Source organism: Castor canadensis, chromosome X (assembly GCF_047511655.1).
Source record: "Castor canadensis chromosome X, mCasCan1.hap1v2, whole genome shotgun sequence".
Lineage (NCBI taxonomy): Eukaryota > Metazoa > Chordata > Mammalia > Rodentia > Castoridae > Castor > Castor canadensis.
In genome coordinates, this window is record NC_133405.1 from 57,051,947 (window position 1) to 57,073,099 (window position 21,153).

The following is a 21,153-nucleotide window of genomic DNA, read 5'->3' on the forward strand; positions in this document are numbered from 1 at the left end:
ATGAATATAAAATACCCATTGTGTAGATTCTAAATTCATAGCTAAATATAAAACTCCAAACTATTATCACTATTATTTTTATTATAACTAATTACCAAAGTATGAGGTACTTTCCATAATTCACCGTCTAATCTTATGCTCATAATAACCATGAGATAAATATTACTGGTATCCTTATTTCACAGATGAAGTTGAGGCTCAAAGCAGATAATTTGTACAAGGTCAAATAACAAGGAGGAGCCTGATATTTCTAAATTATGTCACTTTACTACAAATACAGAAAATTTCCAGCACATTCCAAATGTCTTACAAACATAAGTCATACATTCATTTAACAAAAGATTTTAATAATGACTGTAACAAAATTTAATTGATGCATCATGCTTGATAAATTAGGACTATCTACTTTTAAAAGTATAGGTTAATTAGACAAATTCAGTTATTTTAACAATATGCTGTCTAGTACATAAAGCAGTTATTATAGTGGAATGCAAACCAAAAACAGCAAATGTAAAAAATTATTCTTGGATTGGGTTAATTCCTACTCATAAACATCCTAAGCAGTAACATATGGAAAGCTTCGTGTAAAATAATGGTTTCTGGTGCTTTTACTTTCTGCCATGCTGTCCCTACTCAGCACGCATATGCATACAAATATATGCACACATGTGCATGTACACAAACGCACAATAGCACTATACTGTTCAATACAGGAGCCTCTAATCAAGTTTAAATTTAATTTAACTGTAATTAAATTAAACATTCAGTTGCTCAGTTTCATTAGCTACAGCTCAAGTGCTCAAAAACTACATGTGGGTAGCAGCTACCATTTTGAACAGCATGGATATAGTACACTGCAGAAAGTTTTATTGAATAGTACTGTACTGAGCTATTAAAGAAAAAGGTTTGTAGCCTAAGCTCTAACACCTAAGTTCCAAAGAAGTACAAAACTCATTCCTGAATAATGAAAGTTTCAAAATTGATATGCTCACCTTCCAAGTATATAAATCTTAAAAAATGCGAGTGAACTCTATTGTCCTCTTACAATGCAAAATCAATCTGCTTTGAAAAAAAAAATCCAATTCCTGAGATAGAAAGTAAAGAATCATGGGATTTTAAATCTAGAGAGAACATAAAATACTCTAGTCCAGTAAGTTCCTTTAAAGGAAAGAAACAAAACCTAGAGAGATTAGGTGATTTGCCCAAGGTCACATAGCTGACAAGCCTCAAAGGATTCAGGTTACAACTCAGGCTTTCTGACCTTTAGTCTTAGATTCTTTCTATCACACTATAATGTACAAATCTAACCTTGCTGAATATAATTTCTATTCATACCAGAAAGAAAATAAATGTTCTTGCATGGAATATCACAAAGTCCATTATCCAAATTTCCTCTGTTTCTTAGTTTTTTTATAATGGCTTTAAGTTTCAAAACGGTCTACCATATATGTCTCAATTTTTAATATAGATTCCATGAGAATTAAAATTTTAAAATCATAGGAAATCAGTGAATTTTATCAATTATCTATAAATATGCAGGGCTAGAACCACATTTCTGATGTTTAATGAGTAAATACAATCAGTTTCTGTATTTCTATTTTAATTTAGTTACCTCTTTAGGTCTTAAGGAAACTACTATATTATATACATTTTATTTGTATGAATTTACACTTTCATATATGCTATATGTAAATCAATTTACGTGCTGTTGAGTGAATGTATATAAAAATATGCAATGATTGAAAGTGGAAAATATTTAAAGATGAATATGTTCACAAAATTACTGGGAAAATGCTAGAACCTTTTATTTATTTTAACTTATAGACTTTAGAAACTACAAACACCTATCTAGCTGCTTGATCACAATTCATAGAGCTATGGAGTACAGTAATTGCCAAACTCTAGGGCATTCTCAGACAGATTATCTATATTTCCATTAGCTGTGACAAATTGTGCTTTTAAAATTTTATTGACACTGTCACACATTTGACCTTATTAAGTACTCTGTTGACATTAACAAGGTCTTTCTTTATCCTAGCCCAGCAGGAGTTAGAAAAAAAAAGATGGTTTAAGTCAAAATAAGTACCTACCAAGAAATATACAAATGTATAGTGCAAGTTAATTACATCAAGAAATGGAAAAAGAATTTAGGCAAAAGGAAGTCATGTGCAAAGGTAGGGAGGCAGAGCGATGAAACAGCATAAAATGTTCAGGAAACAAAGCACAGCATGATTGAATCAAAAAATACATGTGGTAGAAAAATAGTGGAATATGACATTAGCAAGAAAGCAACAGCAAGATAATGAAGTATTTTTGTGGGTTAGCCTAGACTTTAATCCTAGGGGAAATAAAAAGCCTGTACAGGTTTTTTGACAAGAGAGTTCTCACAAGAATTGCATTTCAGAAAGACAACTTTGTGGAAGATGATTTAAAGGGGTTCAGAATGAAGGATAGAAGATATTTAAAAGTCTGAGGAAATTATAAAATAGGAATATGTGACAATGCTCTGAAATTAAAACAAGGCAGTGGGGTTGGAGAGGGAGGGACACTATGTCAAAGAAGGAAAGTTCAAGATTAAGGAAGTAGAATTGATAGGATTGGGTGACTGATAGAATGCAGGATGGAATGAAGATGTATTCAAAGATGACTATTATGTTTCTGGCATATGGTAATTGGTAGATTATGCTAAGGCTAACCATGGTTGGGAATATAAGAGAAAGGCAGGTCAATGTTGGAGAACAGATTAGAGCAGAAAGAAGGATGAAGAACAGGAAAATAAGTACAGTTTTCAGGCAGCTGAACATATGGGTCTGAGTCAAGAAAAGAGCTCTTAGAAAGACATTACATGAGTGCTACTGGAAGTGGGAAGGATGGATGAGACAGACCAAGGATCATCAGAATGAGAAAAGCAAAAGACTGAGGATCAAGCTCCAATAATCAGCAAATTTAAGGGCCAAACATATAAACACAAAATTTTAAATAAAACACAGAAATAAAAGAAAAATAAGGAGAGCTAAGCATCATAGAAGTAAGGATGGGTGGGGAGAGCTGACAAAGGAGTGATGGCAAAAATGTCAAATACTGCAGAAAAAGCCAATGTGATAATTTTAGAAGTTGTCTGCTGCTTTCCATATTATGGGAATCACTGGTGACCTTCCATTGCTGGAAATAATAGACTTGACCATTATTCAACTTTAAAAAAATTTTTTAAATGAAGGTATCCCTCTGTAAGTCAGAAGCCATTATTGCTAGAACTGCATGAAAATCTCTCCACAATTCCCCATTATACTAATCTACTTTATAAATGTCAGTGATATGGGACACAGGATGTGATCGCCAGCATCAGAGGGAAAAAAGAATTGTATAAAATTGCCAATAAATAAAGTTTCCCAATAGCAGACAAATATTAATGTTGACTGCAACATTAATATTTAACAACCTTATTTCTACAAATTTCCTCTTAACTGCATCGTTTTGTTTTCTTATAAATGTACTTCTACTAACAAATGATCAATGATTTGTCCACAGCTACTCCTTCCATATATAAAGATGAATATACTAACAGCTATCATACAAATAGCTTAAAGTAAAATCTCAACCATGGTGAAAAGGAATCAAGCTATACACAATCAGTCCACGTATCTAAGAACTTAGCATTTAAGTATCAGCATCTGCTGTCACATGGGACACTTTCTGAAATAAACTACATAATTCCCACATTCTTTAAAAATATACTAGATACAATTTGACATTTCTTGCTGACTCAGCATCATCATTAACTGTTAGAGTTAGTGAGCTATGTTGCAACAAAGACAATGGCCAGTGGGAGGTATTTAGGTATACAGGACTACTTGCCCTAAGAGAAATCAAATGTTACCATTATTTGCATTTTATTTCGGTATTTTATGTTTATATCTATTCTTCCCTTGCTGCCAGGCTATTTGTTGTCACTTCTTGATTATCTCAGTATACCAGGGTGGAACAAACTCCCAACCTTCCAACCTGTGCTTCTAGCTTTCTATGGATGGAAAGCAGATAAGTGAACTCATTAAGATAACATAAGAAAAGAAAATAAATAGCTTCTGATTAAAGGTCAAAAAGTCATTCTTACCATGAGGCTTACTTGTTGAACTTGGTGACATTTTTGTAGGCTGCTCAGACTGTTTTATATCATTTTTATTTTATATTTGGTTCGAATTTATATTCTAAAAGGATAACTTTATTACATAGGTGAGGTTTGGAGAGCTGAAACAATTTTACATCAGGAACAGGTATATTTATAGCTATGTTTTTGTACATCACATCCAATTACAACATGGGAAATTTTCTTCATTATTTTAGCATGTTAGAAAACTGTTTTAAAATATATTAAATCATGCAAACACACTTTTCTACATAGCTCCTGAAATCATATTAAGAATATGAACCCTTTCAGACTAATTGCAGCCTATGAAGACAGGAATTGTTTTCATATAACCTCATTGGATGCTAAGTATACTATCTTCTCTTCCTATGGACAATTATTAATTCCCAGTGTACCCTGACTTTTCCTGTCCAGCTATCCAGAAATAAATTTCACCTACATATTGGTATTACCTTGCTCTATCTCCTTTTGTGAATTGGTGGACTATTACGGCCTTTTTTTTACCTACTGGAAGCCCTACTTACCTCCCATTCTAATATAATACTGCTTCTTCATCAGAAAAGAGTTTCAGGAAAATTCTTATTCTTCAAGGACTAGCTCAAGTATCACTCTATCACTGAAGCCTTCCCAGACAAATGCAGGATACACTCAACTTTGCCTTCCTTTGTGTTTTCATGACACTTACAAGGAGGAAAGAGAGATGGGTGGGTAAGGGTAGGTATTTTGGGCAAAGTATGCTGTATAATGAAACATTTGAGGGCATTTACAAGCCTATAACATATTTTTTAAATACCATGTTTAGTTTTGCTAAAATATAAGACACATTTGGAGAACAAGCTTGAAGGCCAGAATGCTAAGTTGGGGGCCACAATGAAAAGGGTCATATGTCACAATTAGGCTTTTCATCTTTATTAAGTTAACAATGGGTCATAACCATAGATTTGTGTAATATGTAAGAAGCAGATTTATTTTTTTAAAAGGATAAGTAAAAACAGTACAGAGCATTTGACTGGAGGATACTAATTAGGAAATTGTTGAAATAATATTGGTGGGAGAAGATAAAGGAAGTAGGATGAAAAAATGGGTTAGATTCACAGTCTATACTATAAAGTACGACTTGATAATTAATTGGATGCAGGGGAAGAAAAAACTGATGTCTTGAGGAAAATTAAAGATTTGAGAAGATGATACCTCTATAAACTAAGATGGTAAATACAGGAAGAAAAGTAGACTTCTTTGTGGGCAATCAGGTTGAGGGAAACAGCTCAATTTTAACTTAAAAGGGGGCACAGTGCAGTACTTACATCCCATGTTGTGGAACCAAACTCCCTGGTATTTAATCTGGGCTTTGCCTCCTAATCACACCATGACCCTAAAAATATCATTTAACCTCTATTGAGTTTTGGTTTGCTCATGCATAAAATGAGAATGCTACTATTATGTCTGATGGAATGCCTGTGAAGTTTAAATGAGATACTATATTAAAAAATTCAGAACACTATCTGGCACGTGGCTTATAAATTCTATATACAATTTCTTACTTTTGTGATTATTATAAAATATCTTGTTAGGCACTTGGATATGTACATTTGAATAGGGAGAGAAATATGAGATGAACTTACATATCTGGAGATTTACTAGAACATGGTTGAATGTTAAAGTTTGAGAATATTCACAGAGAAAACAAATATGAAAACATGTATGTGAATATATGCATATGGATAGATGGATGTGAAATTATAAAAGAAGGCAACAAATGATAAAAAATAGGGAGCAAAATACCAGGGAAGTCAGAAGAGGAAAAAAAAAACATTCAAAACATGCAGAAAGAACAACTAGAAGTACTCAGAGAACTGGGAGACAATGGTGTCTGAAAAGGTAAGGGAAGTAGAACTTTCAAGGAAGGGAGTAAATCAATAGTGACAAGTGATCAGGACTGGAAATAGGCCACTGGATTTTGAAATTAGAAAATCATTGTAGACGTTTTTGAAAACTATGATAAAGCAGAGTCATGAAAGGTAATTGAGAAAACACGTATAGATTATTCTTTTAGAGGCAGGGAATACAAAATGAAGAAGGGAGATGAGAGGCTAGTGAGAACTGTAAATCAAATGAAAAGAAAGTGTTGTAATACAGAAGAGTGGAAAATGCTACTAAGCTGATGGGAAGTCAATGAAGAGAGAGCATATGAACATATATGGTTTATCTTCTACCTATTTCTTACGATAGTGAAAATCCAATTATCAAGGACAAAATTTTAGTTCAAAATTGAGCTGGAAAAAATCTGTAAGAAGTTAATAACCTGTTTTAAAATCAAAAGCAAGGGAAGGTATATAGCTCTTATTTAAAAATATAATTAGTCCTGTATTTTAAGAGAATTACTTCCTGAGAATGTAATAACACTTTAAGAAGTCTCAGGATACTACCAAAATAGAAAAGTAATTTTGTTAAAATATAGCACTAATTATATTTTTTAAACAACAGATTTAAACTTTTGTTTTTCATTTCTGTATTCTGAATATATTTTTGAACTTTTAGAGGAATTATTTTCATTCACATTAAATACTCCTAATAAACAAACCAACTTCACAATTCTTGTGAGTGTAATAGGCTCTATATATAACAAATTACTAATTTTTGAAATTCATTAAAATAGGAAATTTCGAATTATAGTTTGCATCTATAATCAGTATTCAACAATTTCTTTGAATACTTAGCAAGATGTCTATGATTCTTCCATATGTAACTTGCTAAATACCTACCACTTTATCATTCCATTCTGTACAACTTCCTGAATGGTAACAAAAGTCAATTCCATCTCATTGTTTGGGGTAAACTACTCTATGGTGGAAGAGTAAATTGAAAGGAGAGGCAATAAAATATCTAAATGTTGGCATCACAAAACCTAAGTTCAAATCATAGTTCTATCCCTTAAGAGCTATATAATTTTGAGTGGGTTATTTAGTCTCCAAGCAAGTAAATTCCTGGAGATAATAATATATAATTCACAGAATTGTAGTTAAAATTCATTTAAAGATGATTTTAGATGTATATAAATGTGCTTGGCCCAAGTAGGGCAAACTGAGAATAAAACTGGATGAAAACATTGAATATAACTAAAATACTTCATTTATCCTACACAAACTTTGGCAGAGAAATACAAATGGATACACATGTCCGAAAGTCAATGAAATTTAGTTAGATAAGTCCAACCACAAGAAGAAGGATAAAACTTTCAAAAAGTCATACAAAAGAGACAGTTTTCAACCTTTTGATAGAGATATAAAATTTTGATATTAAATTTTATAACATGAATAAATGTATTATAAAAAGGAAAAATATCCCAAATTTTTAAAAACATAACACATTTGAAATAAAAAGTACACCATAAAATGTTTATCATAATTATAGTGGAAAACAAATGAAAAACCCTTAAACATTTGAAGAGGTTATTAGTTTCATAGCTACTGATTCTCTGTAGATAAGTCAATTCATCTATCTGATACACTTTCAAACTGTGAAAAAATATAAAAATGGTATTAATGCTTTATAATATAATAAAATAGGACAAAATCAGGCCAGGCATTGGTGGCTACTGAGGGAGCTGAGATCAGAAGGATAGTGGTTTAGGCCAGCACAGGCAACTAGTTCACGAGACCCTATCTCCAAAATATCTGGAGCAAAGTGGACTGGAGATGTGGCTCAAGTGGTAGAAGGTCTGCTTTGCAAGCATGAAGTCCTAAGTTCAAACTCCACCACCACCACCAAAAAGAAAAGGAGAAAAATCAATTGTGTTTCTTGCACATCAGATAAAAATGTAATATTTGAAAACTCACTATTAAATAATTTTATAAAATTAAATATGAAACAACATTCTCTTTGTTGAATGACAATACAAGAGCTTAAAACATATTTTAGAGACCATTTTTCGTGGTGTGCAAAATGACATACACAGTGTAAAAGAAAGAGGTTACCAAAAGAGACCCAAAACTGTAGCATCAAATTCTGGCTTTTACAAGCTGTCACCTTATACAGTTTGCATAATCTCACTCAGTCTGTGTATTTCATATGCAAACTGGAGTTGATAATAATACCTATAAAGATGGGTTGTAAGAGTTAAATCAAATAATATATGCAAATTAAAATGGTTCATCCAGGACCTTATACCATAAATACTGGCAAGAAACATTAGATTTCATCCCTCAAGAACCAGGTTGTCTTTCACAAAATGGATCATTTCCAGAAACCACCTAAGAAAAGACAGCATGTTTTGTCGTTAAAAAAAAAAAGTTTAGCTTATGTCTATACAGGACATACGGGTCGTGATTCAATCCCCACAGTGAGTTAGATCTTTGAATATTGTCTGAATGTCACAAAGAGAGATGCATTTAATTTCCTTAAATTTGTAATGAAGCCTACAGGCTTCATTAACACTTGTTAGGATAATGACATTGACTGAAATGCTTGCCCTTTGGTTCCAATTATTGCTAAGGCTTCAATTTCCCTGGTTTATTATATTAATTAATAAATTATAATATCAATGATTATCACAGGTGTAATATTTATAATTGTTATTCCCATGAACAAAACTTCTAGCAACAGGAAGAATTTTATTTTTACATTCCATTCTATTTAAATACCAGCTAAAATGGAATTGGTATCATATAAAATGAGCACTCTAAATATAACTTCAGAAGCAATGTAAGATAAAACTAACTCACCTGTAATTGTAAAGCTTCATGATTTTCTAATCCTTCTACAATTGGTGAAAATCGTTCCTTGTTATTTCGTTCTGCTGCAGCAGTTATAGCCCCTAAAAGTTTGTCTAGACTGTAGAGGAAGGAAAAGGAAAACAAGAAATGACAAATGCTTCTTACACACACATTATGAATATAAATTGTTCCTTTCAGTCTTGCCTGTCTTCTTTCCAGTACTTGATGTTTATAGAGATCATTGCAATTTTTAAATTATTATTTACTTTTTAATAGAACAACAAAACTGGTATATATTTACAGTTTGAAACATAATGTTTTGAAATATACATACATTGTGGAATGGTAAAACCAACCTAATTAGCATTATGTGTTATCTCACACACTTATTTTTTGTGTATATAGTGAGAACACTTTAAAATTTACTCTTAGTTATTTTCAAGCATACTATCTATAGGCACCATAATGTATGATAGATTTCTTGAACTTATTCCTCTAAGTAAAAGAACAATAAAATATAAGAACTGTGTTCCTGTCAACATATTTCTACAGGCAAATATTAATACTTTTTAATAAATTTAGGGCATCAAAATAAAAATTCAATTGGAAAAAGTTTCCTGGGTGACACTTTAAAAAGAACACAGGAAAGCTGTGAGCACCCACCTAGCAAGTTTGAGGCCCTTAGTTCAAAACCCCAGTAACACCAAAAAAAGAAAAGAAAAAGAACGCTGGATCAAATAACATTGAAATTTATGATCAGGATTTTGCAATTGCATGTATTAACAGAGATATTAATATCACTTCAACGTACATGGCACCTAGAATTAACAGCTTGTTCTAGTGTAAACAGCCTAATTTTATAATAAAAGTCTGAAAAAAGTGAGTATTTCTTCTTGTTTGGAGCTAGTGGGAGTTGAACCCAGGGTTTCAAGATTGCTAATTAGGTACTCTATGACTTGAGTCATTCCAACATCCCTGAAAGAGTGACTGTTTTTAAAAGAACTAAAAACAAATCAATAATGTTTATAATGGGACAAGGAAAAAGGATCCTAAAAGAGAAGTCGCAGGTAATTAAAGAAGAGTCTCTACGTAGCAAAAGAAGCTCACCTGAATAAAAATATTAGTAACCTTCTCCATACAATACTGAAATCAAATTATACTCTTATGTAGCATACTATTTTTATAAAATGATATCTGAAATTATGATTAAATCATAAAAATTGTATCAGGATAGTGTGTATTTTTTATGTACTGAAAATCTAATTGACTAGAAAAATATTGCTTATTCACATTTAAACTGATTTTACTACAAAACCTAAGGAAATCTTACCATTGCATGTATTATCTCATTTGTTTTCATTGAGAAAACATTTAAAGTTACAGATAATATTTAATGTTTGGGTTTTTTTATTTCTTAGGACAGTAGCTAGCACTCTGCAACATCTCATTTTATTCTAATAGTTGTGAGAAAGTCTACATATTAGAATATACTTAAATCTTTGCATAGTCCTGTCTGACTAAAATTGAAACTATTAGTGTCATACAAAGCGTTCAGAAGAAATATTTTAGCTCATGTCCTTGGCATATATTTTAATCACCATGATTTCTTAAAAATCAGACTTATAAAATACATCAAATCTGAAATTTTGCTTGTGATTCCATATTATGCCCATAAGAAGATATGATTTAAGGCATGTTAAGCAACATTTGGCCAATGTGTGTGTATGTGTTTGTGTATGTGTATATCAAAAACTTTGACTTTTTCATTCCTTTTAACAGATTAGTTTATTTCACTCTACAAATAATTCATATTTTCAGTTACCATAGGTAGGTAAAGAAAATTCTATCATAAAACACTACTACAAAATAAAGGCATCTATTCAATTCAATTAAAGAAGTCAAATTTTGTTGACTTCTTGCAACATGCATGGGGTGTACATACACGCATGTGTATGTATCTGTGTGTGTGTGTTTGTGTGTGTGTGTGCATGTCAAATTAACTTCCTGACTTTACCCACTTCTCTAATGACTGTTGTTGCCTTCAGTAAGACAAAATGGTAAAATAAGACAATATTTCATTTATTCACTTTGAATCCATCTTTGAAAAACTTTCCATTACGATTCTATCTGATTAAATCTCATTTTCAAAATATCAACAGAAATGTTAAAAAACACAGACAACATGAAAATATCATTTAAAAATTTTCAAAGGCTAATACAGTTTTCATACAAGTTATCCAAAAACAGAAAACAGAAAAAAAGTAAGATGTAAATTTCTCAAGTATCATTTCTCAATGCAATAAACATAATACAGCAATACTTACATGTTGTCTTCTCCAACAATGCAAATAGCAGAAAGTATTTTGACTATTTCAGTCATCATGTTGGGCTGTTTGGGGTCAATCGCTCTTGCCAATAGTAAAAGACTTCTTTCATCTCCTAGAATCCTTTGCAATCCAAACTAAAGAACAAAAAAGTTTTCATTCAAAATTAAAATATCTACGAAACATATATTCTATTAAAAAAAGCAACATAATGATTTTTGAAGAACCAATAACTCCACAATAAGGTTCTACTTAATTATATATATGTTCTTTAAATGCAGTTTCTCTATCTTTTTTTTTAAATGACAGCATCTTAAGATTCTTTTGTCCCTTGAACATGTATTATCTCCATAAGCATGCACTAAAACTTCCAAAAAGATTTGCGAGAAATATGGGAACAATCATTATTTTTTCAACAAAGAGCATGTAAAACATATACTGATACAAGTTCCTAAAGCAATTGTACTTTGTTATTTGTGTCTCCTGTGTCCCTGGAGAAGTTTGGGACCCCTAGTTAAATTGTCCAATATGGTTACAAGGAAAATTAAGGCAAACAAAAATTTTTTTTTAAAAAAGCTCTATTGTATACTTTATACCAGTTAAAAAAGTAATAAGCATTGGTATAGATTTTCCCATAACTCCTTGCTTTTATTCTCCCCTTTTAGGCAGCTTGCAAAAAACATAAAATCAAAGAAATGGCATCTGAATTTTAATAAGTGTTAAAATCAGGCAAGCAACATACCATTTTCATTTATTTTTTTAAGTATGAACCCACGTGTATACATATATGCATTCATGAGTTCTAACAAACATATATATAAAGAAATACTGAGAAATGATAAATTTTTGTTTTACGTCATATTAAGCTGGTAGCATATTCTTTCATCTTTGTCCCACAAAGTATTTCTTGGATTTCTCATGTTGACATACAGTTACTGTTTTAAACTAACCTTTTGCTAAGTACTGAACATATGAATGCTTCTAGGGTTCTTAATTTCTAATAGAACTTGGGGTGGGTAGACATAGCTAAAGCACTTAAATGTGACTTAACCATACATCATAGTAAATAAAGAAATATTATGGAGGCAAGATGAAAAAAGAAAAAAAAGGAAGAGATAAGATTGGAAAGAAGTAAAGAAAACAAAAGGGATATGTATATATATATACAGGTGACCAGTACAATTTTTTTAAAGCAAGGAATATAAATGAAATGTGTAAAACTGAGAGCTACACGATTACCATTCAGTTACCAAGCTTTAAAAACAGCTTTAAAATCAGACTGACAGTGAAATCATTATTTCTAATACCTAGGGGTATATTAACTATAAAAATAAAGACATGAGAAATACATCTGGAAAAGCCACATTCCAAACACCAGAGGAATATTATGGCAACTATAGTTAAGGAACAACTGGTTGCTTTTTATGATCCTACTGTTACCTACATATGGGAAAAGAATTTGTCAAATAAATAATGTAAACTCCATAGAGCCAAAGAAAATTTATTTAAGTTGTTTTGATAAAATTTTCCTTTCTAACTTTAGACAATTTATTCCAACATAAAATTAATATATCATTATATATTTTCTATTTTGAGTGCATATTTTATGCTATCAATTCATGTACCTATAATTGAAAAGTTCCATTTATTAATGATTTGAGCACCTATATGCAACACATAAACATTGCCTAACTAAAACTGAATCTTAGGTTAGAAGTATCTACATCAAATCATCATGGTCTTCAAAAGTGCCAAACTCTTAAGAAATAAAAAACTATACATTGGCATAACAAATTATATCCTATGGGAACAGGCTCTGTAGGAAATCTTACTAATATAATTCTCTCTAGTGACTATCCTGATTATAACTGACCAGTATGCTGGAAGGCTGTGATAACTGACTACAAGAGATAAGAATAAAGAACAAAGGCTCCGATAACTCAATTTACAAATGAGGAGACTGATCCAGCTCAGGTTAAGTTATTTTCCAACAGTTACTCTACTTATTAGTGACAAAGTATGAACTACGTCTCCTGATCTCTAGTACTGTATTCTCTTTGCATTGTCATTACTGCCTTAAATTGCAGAAAGAGATCAATGTTGGGGTGTGGAAAGCAATGTTCAGTAAATGCTTTCTTTTTACTCATCAGATTTTCTATAACTTTGTAGTCAAAGACTAAGACCACAGAAGGGGAAAGATTCTGCATCAGTACCGATGGAAGTCTTTCTTTAAGAAAGTTCCAGAGCTGGAATATGACTCAAGTGGTAGAGCACCTGTGTGCAAATATGAAGCCCTGAGTCCAGACCTTACTTCAAAGCAAATAACTTAATGGGCTGGGGCCTGGCTCCAGTGATGGAGCACCTGCCCAGCAACACAAGACCCTGAGTTCAAACCCCAGAACTGCCAAAATAAAAAAAATGAGAAACAGTACTTAAAGCATATTCCATGAAGGAGTCTCATATCCACTAGTAAGCATTTATTGCATGTTCCAAAAAATATATACGTAATGGCTAATTACATATGCCTAAAAAAACGATTTGTGAATTAATTCAATACATAATCTTATTACATTGGTTATTTATAGCTATAGTTCACATGTGGCAAGTTTGTGATTATTGCTATAATTACTTACATCTATCAAGTATTTTGTGAATATTAAAACACCATCTAAAGGTACTCATGTAATTAAGTGAATGAATTAATCAATGGTACTTTACCTGTAGATATATAGAGCAAATCATTTCTAAGACAATAACAACAAGTCTCAAGTTGATAAAATCCTTCATAATACAAATGGTATTATACATATACCATAAAAATATTTTCCAGAAATGTCTTTTATACATTTTAACACACTGACACTAATTGAACATAAAATAAGATAAATCTCAATCTTACAATGCTCTTAACAGGTGAAACCTTAACCTTGAATTTTTCTTTTCAATGGAATGAAAACTCTAAATGCAAACAGTATTCAATTTATGACATTTAAATTTTCCAAATACCATAAAAAATCATGTTTGCATGATTGCAAAACCTACCAAGAAATATTGTGCAAAGCAAAGTATATTTTAAATAGTATTTAAATGAAACTTATGATGATTTGAGTCATAAAGACCCTTTTGTAAAGTGAATAACTACCCACTATATTGTCTGCTTCATACTTTCATATTGTCAGGAAAGTTTTCCCCTTTGGGGACAGAAGCAGAAATAAATATGACTTACCTTGTTATTCATAAATGCTTTGAGGCATTGAATAAGTTTATACTGATTCTTCTTGTCGATGTTTTCTTGCCTAAGTAAGAAAAAAATCACATTATGTAGTGTTTAAATTTTTTCCCTTTGGTAAATGCTTTACATGTTTATTCTTACTGTTTTTTGTCCAGAAGTTTTTCCAGTACATCCAATAGGAGTCCAAGGCCTTCATGACCAAAGTTGTTAACCCAGCTATGAAAGAAAAATATACAAATATGTTCACATATTTAAAATGAAATTTTGGCATTCAAATATAACAATCCTGCCTAATGTTGTCTGTCATTCTTTTTTCCACTCCCACTGATGCAAGTATAGACTCTATGAGGATGGCCCCGAGATCCTCAGCTAAATCCCAGACCTCTCTTCACATTTGTGATTGCCCATTACACAGCACCACATTGGGTGCTAAACAACATAATATACTTAAGCCTGAATTCATGAGCTAAATTCATCTTCCTCTATTTCTACTGCCATAATTCCACCAATAATGTCATTACCCTTTGGAATCCTTCAGACTTGAAATACCGGCTTGTTTGATCTGCCATTCTCTTTCGTCTTTACATTTATTCTGTTCACTTAATAAATATTTGTAGAAAGTCTACAAAGAATCAATCATGTTGTAGGTAACAAGCAACAAAATTAAGCCCTTACTCTCATGGGGTGTACCATCTAGAAAGAGGTAGACAAATGATGAACAAATAACCGACTATACAATAAATGTCAATGCTTTGATACAATAAAGAAAAATAACCCTAGGTAAATGGAATAAAAGTAGTGTTAGGATGCTGTTTTTGAACATGTGGTCAGGAAAGACTCTTTGCTAAGATGACATCTGACCAGATACCTGAAGAAAGTGAGAACTTTCCAAGTAGAAGAATTAACAGCAAACTGAGTCCAGAGGCATTAGCTATTATGTTCAGAATGCTCTAGGAACTAGGAGAGACGAGTTATGGGGAAAGCCAAGTAAGCAGGCTCGGAAGAATGGCAGAAGATTAAATTCTATATGTGGTAGAAGACTGTGGTAAAGACATAGTCATTAGATAAATATGTATGTATATATCATATATAGTCAACATTAAAGAAATATTTACTAACATGAATTTAATTAAATTTTCTAGAATGTTTATTTAAGAGAATAGGCAGTCTCAGACTGCCCAAGAATGTCATAAACCTAAATATGTAGTAGACTTCTGTGAAACAATAACTAAAATATATAATATTTAATATATATATGGTTTAAATATGTAGGGTACAGGGGGCCTGATTTTACATCCCCAGGTGTTTTATTTCCATTCTACAGTCTTTAAACTATCAACTTCATATCTACCTAAGGTAAAGCTAAACAAATAGCAAAGACCAACATTTCTAAAAGAACATCAGTGAGTATCATCAGATCACTGAAGAAAATACATTTAAAAGACACCTGATATTCAGAACTAGTCAAATCCACTATATATAGAAGATCATTTAAAAATAATTCTCCTTTAATTTCCATAATGGAAACAAGAAAAAAAATCAATACAGCATTGTAATAATTGGCAGGGAGCTACTATTGAGTTCAGACATGTAATCATCCAGTGCAGTGAGCTATTTTCTCTAAAGACTCGATAATCAGTGGGGTGGTAGTAGAGGGATAAAGAGACATCAGCTCTATATATCTGTGCATTTAATCTATCACAGAGAGAAATCAGAAGTAATTGTTACAGCACAATATACCCTAGAGCAACCTTAACAGGGTAGGAATTCTTAACAAATTTATATACCCACCATCCAAAATCTGCTTTGGAGTTTGGGAACAAAACATAATTTGTGATTTCTTTAAATTTAACACTTACAAAATGTTTTTAAAATTCTAAATTTTACTCATATTCCCTTTATACATAGCATTATTAAAATTATTAGAATTATTTCTTTCTTCATATAGGGAACTCTTTGACACAAGAGCATGATTTATATTTCCTCATTTGAAATCAATCACCCACACATCCCTGACTGTTTCAAACTGTGCAGTTTATACTACCTTGGTTTCATTCACTGAAAACTACTATTCTTAAAAAAAAAAAAAAGAAAGGATATAGTCAGGAAACCTAAGTGTAAGGAGGAAGGGTCTATTTATTACAAAGTAGGCAGTGAAAAAGACTCAACTAAGAATACTTTAGGCTGATAGGCAAAGGAGGCTTATCAGAGTTTTCAGATTTTTTTGAAATAGAGAGAATAGGAGTCCAAAATGTGTTTATTGCTAGGGCAATAAACTAATTACGATGTAGTATGATGGCACTTTTTTTCCCTTTTTTTCTTGCCAGTACCATTTCTCTTTCAGGCATCAATTTTTGACCTAAATGTGTGTGTGTGTGTGTGTGTCTATGAATGTACATATGTATACATACATACACACAGAAACAAAAGTAGCCATGAAATGATGAAGTATTTTAAAAGCAAACCATTGGTTCTTGTACATGGACAGGTACATCAGAAGAGCAAATAATCAGTGGTTCTCAAAGTATGTACCCGAAACGAGCAGCATTAATATGATTTAGAAGTTTGTTGGTAATGGAAATTCATGGCCCTACTTAAGAACTATGGAATGCCAGGTGCCAGTGGCTCACACCTGTAATCCTAGCTACTTAGAAGGCAGAGTTCAGGAAGATCGAGGTCCAAAGCCAGCCAGAGCAAACAGTTCATGAGACCCTATCTCAAAAAATCCATCACCAGCGATTCCAAGATGGCGGCTAGAGGTAGGAAGCAGAAAGTGACCCTCCTATAGTGAAATCTTGGAGAGACGCTGGAGACACACTTTGCAGGCATAATCACCGAGAAAAGGCATAACTTTGACTCCTCCACATCTCCAGCCGGCGCAGAGAATCTCCACTTCACGTTAAACGGAGAACCGAGGAGGGCCCCCGGGGCCGCCAGTGGCCGGCGCCCATACGGCTTGGGAAGAGGCGGACCAGGTGAGCTTCGCAGTACCGCGGTACCCCACAGACAAGCCTGGGCCAGAGCAGCATAGCCCCCTGGACAGACTGACCTCCACCCGGGAAAAAAAGAGAAACTGAGTACTAAGCAATAAGAACAGTTAAGACACGCTGGAAAGAGGGTGGGGCGCCCTGAGCGCTGAAGATTGGGGGAAGGGAATCCTTCCCGGGACTGTAAATAAACGAGCCGGGCGGCCGGAGAGGCTCTGGCGGGAGCGGGGCGCGCCAGCAACCAGGAGCAGGGACGCTTGTGAGAGGAGGGAAGACCCACTTCCCACGTGAACTGTAAATAAACACGCAGGCCTGACAACGCGGGGCAGTGTCACCTTTCCCAGTGCTTGGAAAGGGAAAAGCCTGTAGCAGAGGCCCCCCTCCCCCGCACAGGAGAACTCTGAGCAAACAAAGCCTGTGGGACCAGGTGAGTGCTAAGCTCACCCCAGAGATCTGCATAAATAACTCCGCCAGCTACAGGCTGAGAGCAGCAGGCAGGCAAGCCACAGTTGCAGATACCACTCTCAGAACTGCCTCCAGACGCTTTTTTTTCTTTTTCTCCCTACCTTTGATGAGAGAACAACCGAATTACACCTGCAAGCCGAAAAACTTACTGAAACTGTATTGCATTTGAACTGGGGACACTTGGTGGGGCTTTTTTTTTTTTCTTCTGTGTGTTTGTGAGTGTAGTTTTGTTCTACTTTATGCATCCCCTTTGATGAGACAACTACAGAACAACATCTGAGGCATCAACTCCAGGACTGGAGATTGAGACGGACATCCAAATTATTAAGACTGAAATTGCATTGCATATAAACTTGAAAGTTTTTTGGTTTTTTTTTTAATTTTCTATTTTCCATTTTATTTTAATTCATTTTTATAAATAGATATTACTTTCATATACTTATTTTTTATTTTTTTTATCTTTGATTTTCAATCCTCTCTCTGTCTCTCTATTGTCTGTTCAGCTTACTGTCGATTAGTACACTAACACTCCCTGTTTATACCTCTGAAACTCTCTTGTCTGACACCTTGTTCTGCTTTCTCCCTCTTGTCTGTATATTTGTTTTCCCCTTTTCTTTAACTTCTTGCTTTCCATCTCAGCTCACTCTTCCATTCTCAATATTACCATTGTTATTATTACAAGCTAGAAAATACTTAATTACACACAGTACAGGGACAGTAACAACACCAAGGACAATGACAGGAAGACAGAAAAAACAAGGAAACCAGTTTCCCCACAGCAAAAAATTAGTACAGGAACCAGAGGGGAATGAAGAGAACAGAAACTCAGATCCAGACTCCAACAAAATGAAGATAAACTATGCCAAAGGACCCAATGAAGCCCATAAGAATAATTTAAAAGAAGACATACTACAAGTACTCAATGAGAATTTTATAGAGATGATACTGGATAGGGTCAACCAAAATGTACAGGAGACACTCAAGAAATTCCAAGACAATAAAAATAGAGAATTTGAAAAAGCAAAAGAAGAAATAAAGGAAACCATAGAAGCACTGTATAAACACCAAAGTGAAAGAGAGAACACAATGAATAAATGGATAAATGAACTCAGGACAAAAATAGACAACAATAAAGAAGAAAACAGCCAGGATATGGAAAACCTCAGAAAAAAGAACGAAACAGAACTGCAAAACAAAACGGAAGGCCAATCCAGCAGAATAGAACAAACAGAAGACAGAATCTCAGAACTTGAAGATGAAATGGTAATTAAAGGAAAAACTGAACAACTATTAATTAAACAACTCAAAACCTGTGAAAAGAAAATGCAAGAACTCACTGACTCCATCAAAAGACCAAACTTGAGAATCATGGGCATCGAAGAAGGAGAAGAGGTGCAAGCGAAGGGAATGCGTAATATATTCAACAAAATAATAACGGAAAATTTCCCAAATCTAGAGAAAGATATTCCCATACAAATGCAAGAGGCCTCCAGGACACCAAACAGACCAGATCAAAATAGAACTACTCCACGACATATCATCATTAAAACAACAAGTTCAGAAACTAAGGAAAGAATATTGAAGGCTGTAAGAGAGAAAAAACAAGTAACATACAAAGGTAAACCCATCAAAATAAGAACAGACTTCTCAGCAGAAACATTAAAAGCAAGAAGAGCGTGGGGTGAGATCTTCCGGGCACTGAATGAAAATAACTTCAACCCCAGGATACTCTACCCAGCAAAGCTATCATTCAAAATAGATGGAGCAATAAAAGTCTTCCATGATAAGCAGAAACTAAAACAATATGTGACCACAAAGCCACCATTACAAAAGATTCTGCAAGGGATCCTGCACACAGAAAGTGACACCCAACTTAACCATGAAAAGGCAGGCAGCACCAAACCACAGGATAAGAAAAAGCAAGACAGTAGAGAGTAACATCAAGTTAGGTACACACAATCAAACCTTCAAACAACTAAGATAACTAAATGGCAGGAATCACCACATACCTATCAGTACTAACACTTAATGTTAATGGACTTAATTCACCCATCAAAAGACACCCTTTGACAAAATGGATTAAAAAAGAAGATCCAACAATTTGTTGCTTACAGGAGACTCATCTCACCGACAGAAATAAGCATATGCTTAGGATGAAAGGCTGGAAGAAGATTTACCAAGCCAACGGCCCCCGAAAACAAGCAGGAGTAGCAATACTTATCTCTGACAAAGTAGACTTCAAACCTACATTGATCAAACGAGATAAAGAAGGACATTCCATACTAATAAAAGGGGAAATAGACCAAAAGGAAATAATAATCATCAATCTGTACGCACCCAATGTCAACGCACCCAATTTCATCAAACATACCCTGAAAGACCTAAAAGCATATATAAACGCCAACACAGTGGTTGTGGGAGACTTTAACACTCCATTATCATCAATAGATAGGTCATCCAAACAAAAACTCAATAAGGAAATCCAAGATCTAAAATATGCAATAGATCAAGTGGACCTAGTAGATGTCTACAGAACATTTCATCCAACCTCTACACAATATACATTCTTCTCAGCAGCCCATGGAACCTTCTCCAAAATAGATCATATCCTAGGGCACAAAGCAAATCTCAGCAAATATAAGAAAATAGAAATAATACCATGCATACTATCTGACCACAATGCAGTAAAAGTAGAACTCAACAACAAAAGTAAAGACAAAAAACATGCAAACAGCTGGAAACTAAATAACTCATTACTTAATGAAGAATGGATCATCGATGCAATAAAAGAGGAAATTAAAATGTTCCTGGAAGTCAATGAAAATGAAAACACAACCTACCGGAACCTATGGGACACAGCTAAGGCAGTCTTGAGAGGAAAGTTTATAGCCATGAGTGCATATATTAAAAAGACTGAAAGATCCCAAATCAATGACCTAATGATACATCTCAAACTCCTAGAAAAACAAGAACAAGCAAATCCCAAAACAAATAGAAGGAGAGAAATAATAAAAATAAGAGCTGAAATCAACGAAATAGAAACCAAAAAAACCATACAAAGAATTAATGAAACAAAAAGATGGTTCTTTGAAAAAATAAACAAGATCGATAGACCCCTGGCAAACCTGACTAAAATGAGGAGAGAAAAAACCCAAATTAGTAGAATTAGGAATGCAAAAGGGGAGATAACAACAAACACCATGGAAGTCCAGGAAATCATCAGAGACTACTTTGAGAACCTATATTCAAATAAATTTGAAAATCTAAAAGAAATGGACAGATTTCTAGA

At 33.4% G+C, this 21,153-nt stretch overlaps 1 protein-coding gene across 4 annotated transcripts in view; it reads right to left on the reverse strand.

The window, feature by feature from the left end:
- Positions 1–21,153, reverse strand: part of Diaph2 (diaphanous related formin 2) — an 879,521-nt gene that overhangs the window by 611,875 nt on the left and 246,493 nt on the right. For all 4 annotated transcript variants that reach the window (XM_074062667.1, XM_074062668.1, XM_074062666.1 and 1 more), the window contains 4 exons: positions 14,554–14,628; positions 14,407–14,476; positions 11,181–11,317; positions 8,866–8,974 (listed from right to left, as the gene is read on the reverse strand). In XM_074062667.1, coding sequence (XP_073918768.1) covers positions 8,866–8,974; positions 11,181–11,317; positions 14,407–14,476; positions 14,554–14,628 — 391 coding nt within the window. The remainder of the gene's footprint in view (positions 1–8,865; positions 8,975–11,180; positions 11,318–14,406; positions 14,477–14,553; positions 14,629–21,153) is intronic.